The following is a 14,956-nucleotide window of genomic DNA, read 5'->3' as shown; positions in this document are numbered from 1 at the left end:
GCCTCTTAGTGCCGTCACCTACACAGGGATGGGGGTGTCCTGCCACACTAGACTGCACAAGATTGGATCATAAGGAGCTTGCTGTGTCCCCTTGGACATCTTCCTCAGCACCTCAGTTCCCCTCCCTTGGCCCCGAGTCTCTGGGACTGCAACACTGTACCCCACTCAGCCTCCATATGACCCGCAGCACTTCCCAGCTGTGTGGTGAGTTGCTGTGGCCTTAGTGTCCTGCTTCCAACCCCTAGGTGCCTCTGAGCCCCGAAACATGATATACATGAGCCGGCTGGGCATCTGGGGTGAGGGCACACCCTTCCGGACCTTTGAGGAGTTCCTGCATGCCATTGAGAAGAGGTGAGCCCCATCTCTGCCTGTGGGGTGGCTCCTTTGCCAGGTCGTAGTCTGTGCATATGTGGTGTGCTCTGCCTTGTGGCTCTCCCGGATGAGGTGCTCAGAGGCGCTCTCTATCTGCCTGCAGGGGCGTGGGTGCTATGGAGATTGTGGCGATGGACATGAAGGTCAGCGGCATGTACATCGCTCGCCAGCTCAGCTTCTCAGGGGTCACCTTCCGAATTGAGGAGATCCCGCTGTCCCCCGCCTTCCAGCAGGTCTATAACCGGGCAGCCCGGCTGGTAAGTTGGGGCAGTTGTCTGCACCTGTTGGCATGTGTCACACAGTCACACTGTAGGGTCTGTGGTGGGGGCAGAAGCTTCTGGGTCCATGTCAGAGCCGTGCCAGCGTCAGGTCACCTGGAGCAAGGCTTTGGGTTTGTTGTTGTTGTTGTTGCTGTTTTTCACTTTTATTTTGCATTTGTTTGGTTGGTTTCTCAAGACAGGATTTCTCTGTGTAGCTCTGCCTGTTCTGGAATACCCTCTGCTGCTCAGGCTGGCCTCGAACTCAGAGATCCGCCAGCTGACTAGAGGCATAGATCACCACTGCCTGGCTACTTTATAAAAAAAAAAAAAAATTATGTATTTTTTTGGGGGGTGGGGTACAGCGAACTTTTATTGATGGTATTCTAGAGAGTAGGGAGGGCTCTCTAAGCCCCTTTGAGAACTGTGGGTGTGAATGCAGAATGGTCTTCTCGAGCTGCCCTGCACTTTGTCTCTGCCATCCTCACTGTACATCCCCTCCCTCACTGGTCCTCCCCCCACATGCCACCTGCCCCAGTCCCTGCCAAAGGCTGGCTGCCACCCTCAGCATGGGCCTTGCTTTTGCAGTGGGCCGAGGCCCTGAACGTGTTCCAGCAGGCGGCTGACTGGATTGGCCTGGAGTCTCGCAAGTCCCTGTGGGGTCAGTTCTGGTCAGCGCACCAGCGTTTCTTTAAGTACCTGTGCATTGCAGCCAAAGTGCACCGGCTAGTGGAGCTGGCACAGCAGGAGCTGAGCAGGGACAAGGTGAGTATAGACACCAGCCTGGGGAGGGCACAGTCATCCTGGAGCCCACATGGAGCTCAGACACCCCATCTCCCCATCCCCACAGTGTGTGGTCATCGGGCTACAGTCCACAGGGGAGGCGCGGACTCGAGAGGTGCTGGATGAGAACGAGGGCCGCCTGGACTGCTTCGTCTCCGCAGCAGAGTGAGTGATGGGGCAGAGTGGGACCGCCTGGCACCTCCCTTGACTGTGCCCATTGCTGCCCCGGGACCCTCACAGCTGGGGAAAAGCCACCAGGGGACAGGACTAGACAGGAATCTTGTGGATCTGGAGGCCACATGGGTTTTGATCTTGAGACCTCAAAAGGAGACTTCTGGACATCTGCCCCCACACGCTGTGGTGCTATTTCAACACAGTTCCATGGGCTTCTCAGACCTGGCATTCACAGGCCTACAGATCCCTCTGGGGAGTCACCTCAGTTTACCCCAGTGAGGCTCCTTCCTGCCTGATCCTACCCAGGGACCCCAACCTGGGAGCCACTGTGTCCTGCCAGCTGTCTCCTTGAAGCTGCATGACCATGACTGGCCTGTATGCTGAGCCCTCTCTCCCTTGCAGAGGCGTCTTCCTGTCCCTGATCCAGAAGCACTTCCCTTCCACCAGGAGGAGGCGTGACCGGGGAGGAGGAAAGAGGAAACGTAAATGTCCACCCAGCTCCTCCTCTGCTTTACCCCCCAACCTCCCCCAGACCCGCCTGGGGTCTGTCCCCACTCTAGTGACCTGCACCAACCAGCTGCGAGTTTTCACACGGGCAGGCCAGGCAGTGCGTGCGAGCGTGTAGAGCTGACCCCTGCATGGTGCTCAGAGAAGCAAAGATCTGGGGCAAAACCCTGGCAGGCACCAACCTCAGGCTGCCTGTCCGTCCAGCACCCACTGCCCAAGGCCCTGGGGATCCCAGCAGGCTGGCAGATCCCAGCTCCAGCCCCACTGGTTGGCAGGCAGGCAGGCAGGCAGGCAGGCCGGCCTCTGGGGGCTGCGCAGCCTGTGCTGCTCAGCTGTGCTCATGCTGACTGCAAGCACTGCAGGTGCCTGAAACACGCAGGCATGCAGCCTCCTACCTTCCAGTTCCCAGACTTGCCAAGCCAGGCTCAGAGAAGCCAGATGCCTCCCCTGCAGAAACACTGCCAGTGAAGGGTGGCAGGACGGTGTAGGTTCCTCCACCCCAGACTCCCCAAGACACTCACGGGCCCCTCACCCTCCACACACCATGCTGTCTGGAAACCAACAGCACTGTCACATGAGGTGACTGGACTTGTCTTTGACATCTCCAATCATGAAGCCATCAGGGCAGGCGATAGGGACATGGTACCCCAGGTGGCACTGCCCTGCCCGAAGAGGGGCTGAAGGGCTTCCTGGAGGGAATACAAGACACATCCAAACCAAACAGAGGAAGCTGGCCTGCCTTAAGACGGTGCCTGGGTCCCTCCATCCCCAGTCAAGCCTCAGTACCTCCTGCTCACCCCAGCATCACCCACTAATGCAGCCTCCACTTCTGCAAGCTAACCCATGACTCCTTCCTGCAGGCCGGCCTCGGGGTCGCGGTCCCAAGGCTTCTAGACTGGCACTGGAAGCAGCAGGAGTTATCCGTATTAGTGACGGCAGCAGCACAGAGTCAGATGCTGGCCTGGATAGCGACTTCAATTCATCCCCAGAGTCCCTGGTAGACGATGATGTGGTCATTGTAGATGCCCCCACACTCCCCACAGATGACCGAGGTGAGCCTCCATCATCCGGCTAGACTCCAGGCCCTTTCCACCAAACACCCTTGTTACAGATGGGGAAACTGAGGCTCACAGCCAAGGTCAGGGCTATGCTATCAGATACAACAGTGTGACTGCCTATGAGCCTCCATTCCCCTCCTGTGAGTCTTCTCATCCTGGTCCTGCAAGGCCACCTCACTGACCCTCTGCCCCATCCTCAGGTTCCCTGTACCCACTTCAGAGAGACCTGCAGGGCCCTGGTGTCCTGGAACGGGTGGAACGGCTAAAACAGGGTCTGCTGGCCAAGGTGCGAGCGCTGGGCCGGGAGCTGCCAGTGAACACGTTGGACCAACTCATCCACCAACTTGGGGGTCCTGAGTGTGTAGCCGAGGTGAGCCTGGCCACCCATAGACAGCTCTGAGGGCCCTCTGTCAACCCTTGGGGACAGGCAGAAGCTGGCTGCAGAGCGTCATGTGTGTGCGTTCCATCCCCACCCCCACTGGCCAGCCTGGTCTACATGAGATCCTGTCTCAAAAAGGAAAAAGGGCTGACGAGATGGCTCAGTGGGTAAGAGCACTGCCTGCTCTTCTGGAGGTCTTGAGTTCAAATCCCAGCAACCACATGGTGGCTTACAACCATCTGTAATGAGATCTGATGCCCTCTTCTGGTGTGTCTGAAGACAGCTACGGTGTACTTATGAATAATAATAAATCTTTTTAAAGGGGAAAAGGGCTGGAGAGGGCTTGCTAGATAAGTGCACTTCCAGATGCAACTGGGTCCCTCCATCCCCAGAGTCAAGCCCTCGTCTAGCTCCTACCTCCTGCTCTCTACCCTGACACACACACACACACACACACACACACACACACACACACAAAAATAAGTGCCAAAAAGAAAGAGGGGAAAGACTAGTAGTGGCAGGAATCCTCATGGCTGCTGGGGTCACACTGGAAACCAAGGGTCCCAGCAGAGCCACCTTGTACCTCAAGGACACAGTGTGCCGGGCCCCCGGACCACCACACTGACACACTGTCGGGGACCTCCTTTCTCCCCCCCTCAACCACAGATGACCGGCAGGAAAGGCCGAGTGGTATCGAGGCCCGATGGGACAGTGGTGTTTGAGTCCAGAGCAGAGCAGGGCCTGTCCATCGACCATGTGAACCTCAGGGAGAAGCAGCGCTTCATGAGCGGCGAGAAGGTGGGGCCTGCATGGGACAGCTAGGAACAGGGGCAGGGGCTGCTTCCAACACAGCACTGCCAGCCCAGCGGATGGCTACTAGGTGGGGAGGGGGTGTGCCTGCACTCCTGAAGACCTGTAACTGTCTCCCTGGGTACCCCGAGCATCTCCCCCCTGACCCACCTCTCCCACCTCCAGCTCGTGGCTATTATCTCTGAGGCCTCCAGCTCTGGTGTCTCCCTCCAAGCTGACCGTCGAGTCCAGAACCAGCGGCGCCGGGTACACATGACCCTGGAGCTGCCTTGGAGTGCAGACCGTGCCATTCAGCAGTTTGGTGAGGCCCCCTAGCCCCCAGCCCTGGTTACCCCTTCCTCGTAACTCCTTATCCCAGTCTCTTAGAGCCTTTCTGCCCTCAGGCCGCACCCACAGATCCAACCAGGTCTCAGCACCCGAGTACGTCTTCCTTATCTCGGAACTGGCAGGGGAGCGCAGGTTCGCCTCCATTGTGGCCAAGCGGCTAGAGAGTCTGGTGAGCAGGCCAGGCCTGAAGCAGGGGCTGAGGACTGGGGTCGAAGCCTTGCTAGGCGGGGCCTGGATCAGGTATTCTGGGGTATGCTGGAGCCTGAATCACAAATTGTCCTTCGCAACCCTGACAGGGTGCCCTGACCCACGGAGATCGCCGCGCCACCGAGTCCCGAGACCTGAGCAAGTACAACTTTGAGAACAAGGTAAGTCAGGGTGTGGGGAGGCTGTGTGTGTGCGCGCGCGCGCGCGCGAAGGGCTCTCCTACCCTGGCCTCACTCCCCTGCTCTGCCCCACAGTATGGCGCCCGCGCGCTCAGCCGTGTCCTTGCTACGATCATGGGCCAGACGGACAACAGGGTGCCCCTGCCCCAGGGCTATCCAGGAGGGGATACCGCTTTCTTTCGGGGTGAGCCAGGGCTCCTGAGTGTGTCTGGGAGGTGTGTGGACTACAGTGGGGCTGGTTCCATCAGGATTTGGGGACTGGGTGTGGGTGGAATTCTAGGGAGGGCAGAGCAGAGTGCCCTAGGATCCCAGGGTAAACGTCAAGTTTTCCTATGCAGACATGAAGCAGGGCCTGCTGTCTGTGGGCATCGGCAGCCGGGAGTCACGCTCAGGCTGCTTGGATGTGGAGAAGGGTGAGTCCCGGAAGTACTGGGAAGATGATGATCAGTTGGGAGGGTGACGCCAGTGGCCTGAGACACAGCTCCACCCGCAGACTGCTCCATCACCAAGTTCCTGAACCGCATCCTTGGGCTGGAGGTGCATAAGCAGAACGCTCTGTTCCAGTATTTCTCCGACACCTTTGACCACCTCATCGAGATAGACAAGAAGGAGGGCAGATATGACATGGGCATCCTGGGTAAGCCTCAAGGGCGGGACTGGACTCTACACCCTGTGCCCAGGATCCACTGGAGCCCTGGTGGCATCTGAGGCCCACTGTGTCCGTTATGCCAAGTCCATCATTGCGTGGCTATAGACAAGGGCCAGTTGACACCCAGTGTGGTCTCCCTGGGGAGGCTCACACTTGAGACACACCGTGCAGTTACAAAAGTAATCTCAGTGCTTTGGGAATGTTATGTCGTTTGTCAGGCTGCACTAAGAACCAGCCTCGGCTGCATGTCGGCTACAGGTTGTGCTCACTAGACAGATGTTGCTATCCTAAGCAAAGATTTTAGACCCTGAGGACAAATGGTCATTTATAAATGTGGTGGCGCTTGCCTGTCAGTTCAACACTCAATACTCATAGAGGCAGGAGGAGCAGAAGTTCAGGCTCATACTATCAATTAAAGGGTAGCCTGAGCTACCTGAGACCCTCCTGTCTCAAAGCAGACAGAACAGAGAGGCTGGAGAGAGTACAACAGTAAAGTCCCTTGCTGCTCTTCTAGAGAACAGAGTCATGTTCTGCTCTATCCCTCAGCCGCCTGTCACTCGAGCTCCAGTGAACCAGAGGCCCTCTGCTGCTGCATGCATATGTGCAGATGACACTGTAGAGACACACATGCGGGTTTAGAAATGTAGTTTCAAAAAGACAGACTGGGGCTGGAGAGATGGCTCAGTGGTTAAGAGCAATGGCTGAGCCAGGCGTGGGGCGCACGCCTTTAATCCCAGCACTCAGGAGGCAGAGGCAGGCAGATTTCTGAGATCGAGGCCAGCATGGTCTACAGAGTGAGTTCCAGGATCACCAGGACTACACAGAGAAACCCTGTCTCGAAAAGCCAAAAAAATAAAATAAAATAAAATAAAAAAAAGCAGTGGCTGCTCTTCCAGAGGTCCTGAGTTCAATTCCCAGCAACCACATAGTAGCACAGCCAACTGTAATGGGATCTGATGCTCTCTTCTGATATGTAGACAGAACACTCATATACATAAAATAAATAAATAAATTGTAAAAAAAAAAAAAAATCCACAATCCCTCTGGGTAGCTATGCACAGCAGGACACAAGGTACCCCAGAGCAGAGGGTTACCTGACACCCACCCACAGGTCATCTGACCTCCAGGCTTTGGTTCCTCTGCCCAGTGATGGGGTAGTCATCTCTTACGGGGTATATCAGAGAAGAAACTCCCTCGGTGTGGCCCCTGACCTCCTCCCCTCTCCTCAGACCTGGCCCCTGGCATCAACGAGATACATGAAGAAAGCCAGCAGGTGTTCCTGGCACCTGGGCACCCACAGGATGGGCAGGTGGTCTTCTACAAGGTGAGCAGGGAGTCACCCAGCACCAGCCCTCGCTCCAGCCCCCAAACCTGCTAATGCCCCCACTTGCCGCAGCAGATTAGCGTGGACCGCGGTATGAAGTGGGAAGAGGCATTCACTAGGTCGCTGGAGCTCAAAGGCCCCTATGATGGCTTCTACCTCTCCTACAAGGTGAGTGGTCCCACTCCTGATGGCAGGTGCCCTGCCAGCTGCCTACCCGGAGATCCCAGTGGCCGTTGACCTCACCACTCTGGCTCCTAGGTACGAGGCAGCAAGACGAGCTGCATCCTGGCAGAACAGAATCGCGGCGAGTATTTCACAGTGTACAAACCAAACATTGGCAGGCAGAGCCAGCTAGAGACCCTGGACAGCCTGTGTCGGAAGTTCCACCGGGTAGGGAAGGCCCTACCCTCTCTTGGCATCTGGGAATGCATGGGAAGCCCCTGAGGCTCTTCCCCTGCTAACTTACTGCTCCCCAGGTCACTGTGGAAGAGGCCCGGGAACCTTGGGAAAGCAGCTATGCCCTGTCCTTGGAGCACTGCAGCCACACCACCTGGTGAGGCCAGGGCGTGGAGGCCACAGGAGGGCGGAGCTGGGCGCCCAGTGTCCCAGGGCCTTGTGGGCTGGGAAAGCGCAGGCTGCGAGCTGACCAGCGGTCCCCTGGTATAGGAACCAGCGCTGCCGATTGACACAGGAGGGCAAGTGCTGCGCCCAGGGCCTGCGCCTCCGCCACCACTACATGCTGTGTGGGGCGCTGCTGCGCGTGTGGGGCCGCATCGCCGCTGTCATGGCGGATGTCAGCAGTAGCAGCTACCTACAGATCGTGCGCCTCAAGACCAAGGACAAGAAGAAGCAAGTGGGTGAGTGGGGCAGCGGGTGTGGGGTCCCTGGAGAAAGGGTTCCCAAGTATGGGCCCCAGGCGAACCTGACTGCGTGTCCGCGCCGCCACAGGCATCAAGATCCCCGAGGGATGCGTTCACCGCGTACTGCAGGAACTGCAGCTAATGGATGCAGAAGTAAAGCGCCGCAGCACCCACGGGTTGGCGGCGTGCCCGCCCACTCCACGCGCAATTACGCTTCCTTGCGGTCCTGGTGAGGTGCTGGACTTGACCTACAGTCCCCCAGCTGAGGCTTTCCCAACGCCTCCGCGCTTCACCTTCCCTTCGCTGCCGCCCCCAGACCCCAGCTCTCTGATGCTGGGTGCTAGAGACCCTGCTACCAACCCTGTGGAGCTGGCACACCAGAGCTGCGACATCAATTTCAGGGAAGTGTTGGAAGACATGCTCCGCTCTTTGCGCGCGGGACCCACCGAAACCCCTGCACCTCTGGTGGGCGTGGGTGGCGTGGGCACAGAGCGGCAGAGCGTCATCCACTTCAGCCCACACTTCCCAAACTCTTAGGCTGCTACTTCAGCCTCTGGATTACAACTGTACTGGGCAGCAAGGCCTACGGGCTCCTCTGCAAGCAGAGGTCCCCATGACTACTGAGGGTGCCTGGCCACAGTGCCTTCCCCAGCCAGTGGAGAGTGGGGCCTCTGTGCCTCCTGCTACAGCCACGCGCGCAGCCTAGAAGCCGTGGGGCTTGGTTGTCCCAGAAAGCTGGTAACTCAGGAAATCGGTGCTCGGGGCCCCGCTGGCTATGGGGGCTCCACGGGGCAGACCCCGTTAATATATGCAATCCCCTGCCCCCTAAATTATTGTCACCCGCCCCTCCCCAGCTCCGGAATCTGTGGGCAGCCGGCGGGCCCTGGTTTCTATGTATTTATAATGAACTCGTGTACATATGTAAAGATCTTTTTTAAAATATATGTGCCTTTTGCCTACTTCCCATTGTGCTGTGGCCTACAGGTCAGTGGGGGGAGGGGGGGGCTGAGGATCACAGAGCTGACACTACCACCCACTTGAGAGTAGCCCTAACCCAGGGTGGCTGGGGAAATGGAATTCGTCCCAGACCAGTGGCAGCTGCAGTCCTGGCTGGGGCTGAGGATGCCAGGCCCTGCAGAGGGGTTGGGGAAGGGCAGGTCTTCAATAAGTCAGTGGAAAGGATGGCAGGGAAGAGCAGAGGAAGGCAGCCTGGGATATTTAGTCCATAGTCCTAGGGTCACAAAGCTCACAGTTCCACGGGGAGTGAAAAGGCCAATAGTCCAGGAGGGCAGGGGACATTCTCAGACCGACCGAAAGACACCACTCTACCTGCCTGAGGCCCCAGCTCTACTCACAGTAGGTAGTCACCCCACAATCCCCACAGAGAACATGGGACAACTTACACACGGGACACACGTGGCAGACTCGGCCCACCGGCAACCCTGGCTCAACATCCCAGACCTCAGGCCTCCTAGCAGTTTACCACCCTCCTAAAACAGCCCTGTCCACATCCTGGTCCTTCCAGCCGGCCTGGGCAGAGCCCAGGGGATCAGCAGGGGCCTGCGAGCAGCTGACCCAGGTCTGCACCTGCAGAGGCCTGGGCTACAGGCCTTCTAATCCCCACTGCTCAGTTCCTGACCCAAGGACACACATACAGCACATTTCTACATTTTATTCCCACAAGGCAGCCAAGGTGAAGCTCGAGCCCAGGGCCACAGGCCTCTGGACCTTCCTCCGGCGGGGATGCACGCCAGGTCCTCAGGACTGCCCCACCAGCGGGCTGGTTTTCAGGCAGACCGTCATGAGTGCCGGGGTGGAAGGCTCCAGGGATCACAGGGCAGGGGGACTCGGTGTGGGGGCACACACTTGTGGGCTAGAGGTAGCACGGCAGGTCCTTCTCTATCACCTGTGGGGAGAGAACCCGGTCAGACCGCCCCTCCGCAACTGCGCACAGCCCCGGCTCTATCACCTGTGGGGAGAGAACCCGGTCAGNCACAGCCCCGGCTCTATCACCTGTGGGGAGAGAACCCGGTCAGACCGCCCCTCCGCAACTGCGCACAGCCCTGGCTCTGGCTGCTTTGGCAAAGGTAATTACCTGGGGCTCCTCCATGGGACCGTAGCGCTTCACCACGCAGCCGTTCTTATCAATGAGAAACTGCAAGACAGAGGAACGTATGTTGACAGAGCACCTTGGGGTGGAGGAGGGAGGTGGGCTGGGCCACATCCCCACACTTTATCTCACTTACCTTTGTAAAGTTCCATTTGATGGCACTGGGGGCAGGGAGGGGGGAAGAAAAAAAAGTGTTTAGAAGTGGTACCTGCCAGGGCATGGGGGTACACAACTTTAATCCCAGCATTTAGAAAACAGGCAAGTGGATAAGAGAGTTCTTTTTGTTTTGTTTGTTTTTTTGAGACAGGGTTTCTCTGTGTAGCCCTGGCTGTCCTGGAACTCGCGCTGTAGACCAGGCTGGCCTCGAACTCAGAAATCCTCCTGCCTCTGCCTCCCAAGTGCTGGGATTAAAGGTGTGCACCACCACTGCCTGGCCAGATACTAGAGTTCTAAGCCAGCCTGGTTGGACATAGTCCATTCCAGGCCAGCCAGGGATACAAGGTGAGACCCTGCCTCGAACTGGGGCGGGAGTTCCCCTGGTGGTTAGAGGACCGCACAGGCCGGCACACGAAAGTCTATTAACTCCAATTCCAGGGAATCTTCTGGCCTTGGAGGGCTTCAAGCATGCATGCATGCATGCCAGACTTGCATGCACACAAAACGCATACACATGATGAAAATGATCTGGAGGAGTGGTAGCCAAAGACTGTGAGCACTGGCTGCTCTTCCAGAGCGCTCAAGCTCAGCCCCCAGCCCCCACCAACCCCAGCTTCGGCAAATTCCATGCCCTCTTCTGGTCTCTGCAGGTACCGTACCTATGTGGTACACATAAATACACTCAGGCAAAACACCCATACACATAAAACACAACTAAAGTCATCTTTGAAGCTCAGCCAGGTGGTGCACACCTTTAATCCCAGTGCTTCAGCAGGGCAGGCAGATCTCTGAGTTCTGGCCCACCTAGAGCTACACAATGAGACAACTCCCTCCCCCCCCCAAAAAAAAAAAACTAAAAACTTGGCACCTGCTCTCCACCCAGGTCCAGAGCCATCTGACCCCTCCCCCCCCCAGGGCCACTCACTTTCCCAGCATGCCCCTGCCCTTGGGCTGGACTTTCATCCATTTCCACAGTGGGTGGGCATCGTCCCCATTTACACAGATCTTGCTGTACATGTCAAACTTGACATTGTAGCCGGCTGCAAACTCCTTGATTTCTTGATTACTTCCTGGCTCCTGTGGGAAGCAACATTAACTTGGAAGATGCACTACACTGTACACTGAGACAGACAGACACAGACACAGACCCCCCACCCCCCGTGAGCGGGGCACTGCCTGGGGAACAGCCACGCACCTGCCTCCCGAACTGGTTGCAGGGGAAGGCCAGGATTCGTAAACCACACTCAGCATATCGGGCATGCAGATCGACTAGCTGAGTGTAGTTTACGTCGGTTTTGCCTCATTGCGAGGCCACGTTGGTGACGATGCACACGAAACCCCTGGGAGAGAGAAAGAGTGGGAATGAAGTCAGTCAGGAAATCCCCATTTTCAGACCAGCCATGCACACCGCCCACATGACTAGAAACCCACCTGTACTTATCCAGGCAGACCATGTGCCCGTCGATGTCCTTGGCTGAGAATTCGTGCATGGAGCGCGCACAGCGCCAATCATCGCGGGATGCACACTGTAAAACAGGAAAACTGAGTGTCCTACCGCAGGTCCCCTAGGGGAGAAGAATCCGGTGCCAAGGAAAAGAAAGTCCTGGGGCACTGGGTGGAGGAGTCTCAAGGTTCCTCCTTCCATTAAGTACGCCCCCTTCAGGTTGTCCTGATTAACATCCGTGGACACCCCTAGGATATGCTACCAGGGAAGAGGACGGCAGGGGTATCCCTGTCCGCACACCAAGCCCAGGAACTCGGAGCTGTTGCAGTACTGGGGAGGCTCCTGCAGCAAAGGCCCCGGGTTGAAAGGTTCGGGAATGGGCACTATCCGGCGAGGGCGCGCCCTCCTGCGGCGGCGTGCGCGCGCTTTCCTCCGCCGAGGGCTCGGGCGTTTCCTAGGACTTTGGCGTCCAGGTTCACGGCGTCGCCGGCCTCTCGGGGACCCGCCGCGCTGTCTGCAGCGTCCCCGCTTGCGGGCGGCCGCGCGGCCCATGCCCGCCGGTCTGTGCGTCCCAAGCACAGCGCGGGGACAAAGAGCCGGTAGCCAAGGCGCCGCCGACTGTGACGCATCAGGCCGGGCAGGGCGCGTGACCAGGTCAGAGTCCGCTATGGTGACCCCAACACCGGTTCCCACCGCCCAAGGACCTTCCCCGCCGAGGCCTGGCCTTGTTCAGCCCCGGAGATGCCTATCAGACTCCGCTTTCCCAACTGGGTGCCCCCTACTCTAGCTAACCGATCCCACGACCCCCGATCTCCACCCTGGATACCGTGACCCGACTCCGAACCCTGCCCCCACCCGCGATCCTCCAGGTCCCCAGTAGCCCACCATGGTGCCTGCCAGACCAGGCGCAGCCAGAGCCCCGCACAGCAGTGCTGGCTTAAGTAAGCGGCTCAGACGGCCCCAGCTCATCTCGGCGGCCGGAGCCAGCGGCTCCTCCCCTCACGCAGCCGACCAATGGACGCGCGAGGCCGAGTCTGGCTTGCCCGCCCTCGGGCACACCCACTGACGTCTCTTATTGGTCAGATGCGCCTGCGCTGAAGACGCGAGGCCCCTGCAGCCAATGGGAAGCCTGAATGAAGGGACGGCTTGGGCGGGGCTGGGCTTATGAGTTTGTTGTTGTCAGCAACTGCGCATGCTCAGTGATGGGGACGATGGAGAAACGGGAGCCGCGTCCACGCGGACTACGCGTTGGAGGGCTGTGGACAGTTATCCGCGAGGTTGCCTGCAGCGGAGTAGGATGCCAGGAAGCTTTGGGGAACCTCTGGGGATAGAAAGCGTGTCAAAGTCATCCCCTTAAAGAGCGCCTTTGAGTACAGGAGTCACCTTTTTCTACTCGAAACACAATCTCATGTAGCCCAGGCTAGCCTTGGACTGTTTATATAGCAGAGGATGATCTTGAACCCCTGGACCTCCAGCCTCAGCCTACTGAGTGCTGAGATCTCGGTGTCGGCCAATCCCTACATCCCTTCCATTTCTATTTTCTTTATCAGAGGTTGTCTCATGTAGCTCAGGCTAGCCTAAACCATGGAATGGCGAAAGTGCGCGGCCATGAGGTGTAGGGATGGAACCCAGAACCTGGAGCATGCGAGCGAGCGAGGGCTCTCAACCCATTGAGTCCCGAACCCCAGATGAATCCCCCCCCCCCCAATTTTACAGTTCAGCCAGGCTTAGAACTCAGAGCAATCCTGCCTTAGCCTCCTGGGTACTAGGGTGATAGATAAGTCGATGACACCAGGCCCGATCCTGTCACCTGTAGATACTGATTCTTGTGAAGTTGATTTGAGGGGGTGATAAGAGGGCTTGGTGAGAAAGCCATTGCCACTCAAAGAGGACTACATCCCGATCGCAGCACCCACGCAAACTGGTGCACAAGGATGCTCTTTTAATTCCAGAACCTGGGATTCCGTGGCTGGAGCATCCCTGCGGCTAAGTCAGGTCAACCAAGTACTCGTGGTCAGAGAGAGAACCTGCTCCAAAACCAAGATAGAGACAGGGCTAGTGGCCACACTGTTAGCCCCAGCCCTTGGAGCGTAAGAGGGCAGCTTGGTCTGGTAAGCAAGTGCCAGGTCAGCCAGAGCTACAGTGAATCCTGGGTCAGAAACGCAAGGTGGCAAGAGACATATAAATAGTTACTATTGTCCTCAGAGGTCCCTGCCCACATCAAAGAAGCCACAGGTCTTGAGGGCCAAAGTGAGAAAGCTAAAGGCCCACAGTTCCTCCTGCAACTTCACCTGTGGCCTTGCCCAGGCCCCACACCTCTCAGCCCAGCACTGAACCCTTTGCCCTCCCCGTGTCACAGGAGTGACTCAGGACATTCCTCAGCCCAGCTGCCTGTCCAACACGCCCTCGCCTGGACTCTAATCCCTTAAATCCTCCCTATTTTTCTGAGCCCTGGAGTAAACCATCTACAGAGACAGAGACAGGAGCCCTCCCGAGGAGGATCTGGGTCCTAGGGAGCACAGTAGCCCCTGATTCAGCCCCAGGCGCGCCATGGGCAGACCCCAAAGGTTAAGATGACCGGGTGATCTGGGTTGTCAGAATACATTCTTTTCTTTCTTTCTTTTTTTTTAAAATCTTTTTCTTTTTTCTTTTAAATTTATTTATTACATGTAAGTACACTCCAGAAGAGGGAGTCAGATCTTGTTACGGATGGTTATGAGCCACCATGTGGTTGCTGGGATTTGAACTCTGGACCTTCAGAAAAGCAGTCAGGTGCTCTTACCCACTGAGCCATCTCACCAGCCCTCAAGATACATTCTTGCACAATCCTGTCCTGTAAGTTCTCAGTTGCCCTGAGGGCCCCTCCTACCTCACGAAGTCAGCTGTTCCTCCCAGCCCCCAAACTGGGGTGACACTAAGAGTCATTGAGGACCTCTAAGGGACTTGCACTTGCACTTTAGCTTAAGTTGTAAATACCAGTTCCTGAAATCTTAGAGTCACACCCTCACAGGGCGTCTCTCAAAGGCCCCTGCTTCTGGAGGAGTGTTAACCAAGATAAAAGCTGGAGTGAAGGAGGCCGGGGGCTGGGGCTGAAGGTGGCCACTCGCAGGAACCCAGCTCCAGGCTCTGGGAGGGATTTATATATGGAGCCTTCCTCTCCCAAGTGACCCCAACTTCACCCTAATTCAGCCAGTTGGGAAATAAAGATCTGAGCCCCCGCAGGAAGCCACTTGGTGGCTCCTGAGAAGCTACCAGCTCCAAGACAGAGCCTGACTTTTACCTCATTGTTATTTTGGAGACAGGGTCTCATGTAGCCTAGGCTGGACTGAAACTCACTTTGTAGCCAAGGATGACCTTGAA

General features: G+C 57.2%; 2 protein-coding genes across 7 annotated transcripts in view; one reads left to right on the top strand and one right to left on the bottom strand.

Annotated features, from left to right (window-relative positions):
* Sbno2 (strawberry notch homolog 2) overlaps positions 1-8,848 on the top strand; it is a 46,254-nt gene extending 37,406 nt beyond the window's left edge. For 3 of the 5 annotated variants that reach the window (XM_029542276.1, XM_029542275.1, XM_029542274.1), the window contains 20 exons: positions 246-351; positions 476-629; positions 1,218-1,394; positions 1,480-1,577; positions 1,989-2,068; positions 2,954-3,145; positions 3,352-3,521; positions 4,197-4,328; positions 4,506-4,641; positions 4,724-4,836; positions 4,964-5,035; positions 5,129-5,237; positions 5,392-5,466; positions 5,547-5,690; positions 6,932-7,026; positions 7,099-7,194; positions 7,285-7,416; positions 7,503-7,579; positions 7,693-7,883; positions 7,975-8,794. In XM_029542276.1, coding sequence (XP_029398136.1) covers positions 246-351; positions 476-629; positions 1,218-1,394; positions 1,480-1,577; positions 1,989-2,068; positions 2,954-3,145; positions 3,352-3,521; positions 4,197-4,328; positions 4,506-4,641; positions 4,724-4,836; positions 4,964-5,035; positions 5,129-5,237; positions 5,392-5,466; positions 5,547-5,690; positions 6,932-7,026; positions 7,099-7,194; positions 7,285-7,416; positions 7,503-7,579; positions 7,693-7,883; positions 7,975-8,423 — 2,798 coding nt within the window. In that variant the 3' untranslated portion in view covers positions 8,424-8,794. Of the gene's footprint in view, positions 1-245; positions 352-475; positions 630-1,217; positions 1,395-1,479; positions 1,578-1,988; positions 2,069-2,953; positions 3,146-3,351; positions 3,522-4,196; positions 4,329-4,505; positions 4,642-4,723; positions 4,837-4,963; positions 5,036-5,128; positions 5,238-5,391; positions 5,467-5,546; positions 5,691-6,931; positions 7,027-7,098; positions 7,195-7,284; positions 7,417-7,502; positions 7,580-7,692; positions 7,884-7,974 lie in introns of all 5 variants that reach the window. The other 2 variants (XM_021204606.2, XM_021204605.2) reach the window with 2 other exon arrangements.
* Positions 8,849-9,538: 690 nt separating this feature from the next.
* On the bottom strand, positions 9,539-12,565 carry Gpx4 (glutathione peroxidase 4). 2 transcript variants are annotated; one of them, XM_021205282.2, is made up of 7 exons: positions 12,482-12,565; positions 11,584-11,678; positions 11,348-11,492; positions 11,078-11,229; positions 10,133-10,157; positions 9,982-10,041; positions 9,539-9,792 (listed from the first exon to the last, which is right to left on the bottom strand). In XM_021205282.2, exons 1-7 carry the CDS (start codon positions 12,563-12,565, stop codon positions 9,760-9,762), a joined length of 594 nt encoding a protein of 197 aa, XP_021060941.1. In that variant the 3' UTR covers positions 9,539-9,759. The 2 variants fall into 2 exon arrangements, with proteins under 2 accessions (XP_021060941.1, XP_021060940.1); XM_021205281.2 differs by lacking the exon at positions 12,482-12,565 and adding an exon at positions 11,897-12,163.
* Positions 12,566-14,956: the final 2,391 nt, after the last annotated feature.

Source organism: Mus pahari, chromosome 9 (genome assembly GCF_900095145.1).
Source record: "Mus pahari chromosome 9, PAHARI_EIJ_v1.1, whole genome shotgun sequence".
Classification (NCBI taxonomy): domain Eukaryota; kingdom Metazoa; phylum Chordata; class Mammalia; order Rodentia; family Muridae; genus Mus; species Mus pahari.
Note: the sequence above shows the minus strand (reverse complement) of the source record. Positions and strands in the feature narration are given on the sequence as shown.